This window comes from Arachis duranensis, chromosome 10 (genome assembly GCF_000817695.3).
Source record: "Arachis duranensis cultivar V14167 chromosome 10, aradu.V14167.gnm2.J7QH, whole genome shotgun sequence".
Classification (NCBI taxonomy): domain Eukaryota; kingdom Viridiplantae; phylum Streptophyta; class Magnoliopsida; order Fabales; family Fabaceae; genus Arachis; species Arachis duranensis.
The window spans coordinates 81,660,831-81,664,697 of NC_029781.3; the positions used below are offsets into that span (position 1 = coordinate 81,660,831).

The following is a 3,867-nucleotide window of genomic DNA, read 5'->3' on the forward strand; positions in this document are numbered from 1 at the left end:
ATGTTTAATCCTCTCTTATTACCATTAGATGCCTTGATATGTGTTTTAATTGATTTCAGAGATTACAAGGCAGGAATGACTCAGAGGATGGAAAGGAAGCATGCAAAAGTGGAAGGAATACAAGAAGTTGGAGAAACTGCTAAGCTGTCTAGCCTGACCTCTTCGCACTCAAACGGCTATAACTTTAGCTACAGAGATCCAAATGACGCGGTTCTACTTGCGTTGGAAAGCTAACATCCGGGGCTTCGATTTGATATATAATTTGTCATAGTGACCGTACAGATAGGCAACGCGAATGCATCATTCACGCAGACGCGTCGCATCTGCGAAAATCAGCGTGGCAGATTTCGCAAACAGCGAATCCTGGGCTATTTCCAACCCAGTTTCAAGCCCAGAAAACACAGTTTAAAGGCTGCAAAGTGGAGGAATGAGGGGAGACAGGAGATGCTATTCATAATTCTCTTTTTATTATTTTAGATGTAGTTTTCAGAGAGAGAGAGAAATGTTCTCTCCTCTCTCTTAGGATTAGGATTTAGGACTTCTCTTAGTTTTAGGAGTGACTCTCAATCCCAGGTTCAATGTTCTTTGTATTTATTTATTTTCAATGTTCCATATTTAGATTGATTTTCTTAATTAATGTTATTTGAGATATTTCAGATTGATGATTGCTGTCTTTTATTTGTATAAATAATTTGGATTTTCCTGTTGTCCAATTGGCTTATGAATATTTTTCATGTTAGATTTTACTGCTTTGAATGAATTGAAGGTATTCCAGATATTTATAAATTTAATTTAGTTTTTTACATTCTTGGCTATGGTTGATTAATTGGTGACCCTAAAGTTATCAGCTCCATTGTTGATTGAAAATTAGATTTCTTCATTTCGTTAATTCATATTCCAATAACTCTAGCCTTTCCCAAGGAAAGACTAGGACTTGAGGATTCGAATTAATTCATCCACTTAACTTACCTTCATAGTTAGAGGTTAACAAAGTGGGAGAAAAATCCAATTCTCATCACAATTGATAAAGATAACTAGGATATGACTTCCAGATCTTATACCTTGCCAAGAGATTTTATTAGTATTATTTTATTTTACTTGTCATATAACTTATTCCCACCTTACTTCCAAAACCCCAATTTTACCTTTTTCATAGCCAATAATAAGAACATACCTCCCTGCAATTCCTTGAGAAGACGACCCGAGGTTTAAATACTCGGTTATCAATTTTAAAGGGGTTTGTTACTTGTGACAACCAAAACGTTTGTACGAAGGGATTTCTATCGGTTTAAAGACTATATCTACAACGCGACTATTTTTATGAAATTCTTTACTGGCAAAAATCTCAACGTCATAATCGCTGCTGCCTTTCTTTGTCGTTTTAGCCAATATACCGTTTCGCATGCAATTAAAGCTCCATCTTGTATCTTTCTTCCTTTCACAAAGGCACTCTGGGACTCTCCCACTAATTCTGGCATTACACTCCTCATTCTTCGTGTCAACAATTTAGAGATGGCTTTATACACACAACCAACCATGTTAATTGGTCTAAGGTCTTTTATCTCCTTCGCTCTAACAAACTTTGGTGCCAACGCTACCCATGTCACATTGGAGTCTGCTGGTAGTCTTGCATGCTCAAAAAAGCTCAATACAGCTGTAGTGAATTCTGATCCAATCTCCCCCCAACACTTGTTTATAAAATTTATGTTGTATCCGTCATTCCCTAGTGCTTTCGAAGATTCACAGTTTCATACCGCCTCCTTCACTTCCTCTGCTGAAGGCATCACCTCTAAGGCTTCAACTTCCTATATCTCTATGTCTCTTCCTTCTCATGACTCCTTTTAGTTCTTTGTTTTTTTTTATTTATTTAAATTTTATTTAAAGTTTTTGTTAAAGTAATATTGTTGGTTTGTTGGATCAAATTCTTTAGTAGGTTAAGAGATTTTAATAGTGGTATGTAAGTTCTGACATGTAATTAGTTACTAAATAAATTAAAATTTTAAAATTATATCTTGTTGTGTTTATGTTTTTAGTGTCTATATCTTTGTATCTATCTCCAAAACATACACAAACCAAATGAAACCTATATGTTATGATGTGTATCTTTTAGAAACAATGTAAATGGTAAACCCAAAAAACAATTCATGAAAGTTCATAATTAGCAAAAAAGATATTCACAATTAACTATTATAACATTAATTACGATATAATGTAATATTAATTAGAATTTTGTGTAAAATGGTCCGATCCAGTTGGGTCTTACTTATGAAGTCAGTATTATAACTGAGTTCCATTTATAACTAACCAAATCATTTTATTTTAGTCCAACTCAAATGCGAAAGATCTAAAAGATACCGATGGAAATAATGACTATTTAGGACAAAAAATAAACGAAAAAAACATTATTAAAATAAAATTTAATTATTTTGATTATATCAAGGATTTTTAAAGTGAAAAAATTAATAAATAAAAAAATGAGAGTCTAATTACCTTCAAATTAAATTAGTGAGACTCATACATAATTAAAATTACAAATTTAATGATGATTAATCTTTTATTTTATATTTTACAGTTTTCCTCACTTCGAAGAATTCTTTTATTTTGAATTAATCATAGTTATCGGACTCAATTTGATAATTAAATTGATTAAGACACTGCATCATTCAATCAATGATTCAACTAATAAATCACTAATTAAACCGTTTAAATTAAAATTCAATTTAAGTAATTAACAAAAAAGACCATACTATATATCACAAAAACAAGTTAAGCTAGTTGTTATTAATTGCTATATAAACAAATAATCATATTAGGTTTATACTAAAATTCATCCACTAAATAATAAATCAGTTATTTATATAAAATATATATTAAAATATAAAATATATATTAAAAAATAAATTAAATTAATATGTATGGTGATTTTTTTTTATCCAATTGAAAAAATTATTTATTTACTAGTTTACCAATTTTTATATTTAGTTGTATTTTTGTAGTGTGATATTTATTTATTCAATATTTATTGTGAAGATTCCGCGGGAAGCCTCCTGATTTTGAACGAAGCATTTTGTACCGCGCTGCTCCTAAAAGCTTCGCATCTCTGAGGATTCTAGTTAGGGTTTTCCCCAGATCTACACACCAAATTTTCGAATTCGTATTTGTTTGGATACGGTTTTCACCGATTCACGATCCATAAGCAATTATAAGAGTTTGAAATGAGTGGATGATGTATATTATTGTTAATTCTCAAGAAGATGCCGATCGAGATGCCGCGAGGGCTTCCATTCTCGGTGGACACGTGGAGTCCCTCATCCATGGCCTCCAAGAGGCACCATTTCTTGAGCCACGCCCACAGGGACCATTCTTCCGGCATCTCTTCCTACTTCTCCATCCCTATTTACTCCACTCTTCTCACCAAAAACCTCCTCCTCCGCCACTTCCCGCACCTTCAGCCACATGCTGCGTCCTTCTTTACCATCGAGGTAGGTCAATCCTTGACCCTCGACGACCCTTCTGGCCCCTTCACTGTCACTGCTTTCGACGCCAATCACTGCCCTGGTAAGTAATTTCAACTCAAACGTTTTTCGATTTCTTATTCACCCGATGGCTATGCTCCTGGTATGGATTCAAATTAGTATCAGATTAATTCAGTTTCATGTTTTGTTTGTGTTGTATAGGAGCTGTGATGCTCCTGTTTGAGGGCAAATTTGGAAATATTCTACACACAGGGGACTGCAGGCTGACCCCTGAATGTGTACGGAACTTGCCTGCTAAGTATGTTGGAAAGAAAGGGAAACCGCCGCCTTGCGCGCTTGATTGTGTCTTCTTGGATTGTACATTCGGTAGCTTCTCTCAGGCGATGCCTAG

At 34.1% G+C, this 3,867-nt stretch overlaps 1 protein-coding gene across 1 annotated transcript in view; it reads left to right on the forward strand.

Moving 5' to 3' along the window:
• Window positions 1-3,070: 3,070 nt before the first annotated feature.
• Window positions 3,071-3,867, forward strand: part of LOC107470441 (uncharacterized) — a 2,406-nt gene continuing 1,609 nt past the window's right edge. Inside the window, exons 1-2 of the mRNA XM_052254856.1 lie at window positions 3,071-3,558; window positions 3,678-3,864. Of these exons, the coding sequence (XP_052110816.1) occupies window positions 3,255-3,558; window positions 3,678-3,864 (491 nt within the window). The 5' untranslated portion in view covers window positions 3,071-3,254. The remainder of the gene's footprint in view (window positions 3,559-3,677; window positions 3,865-3,867) is intronic.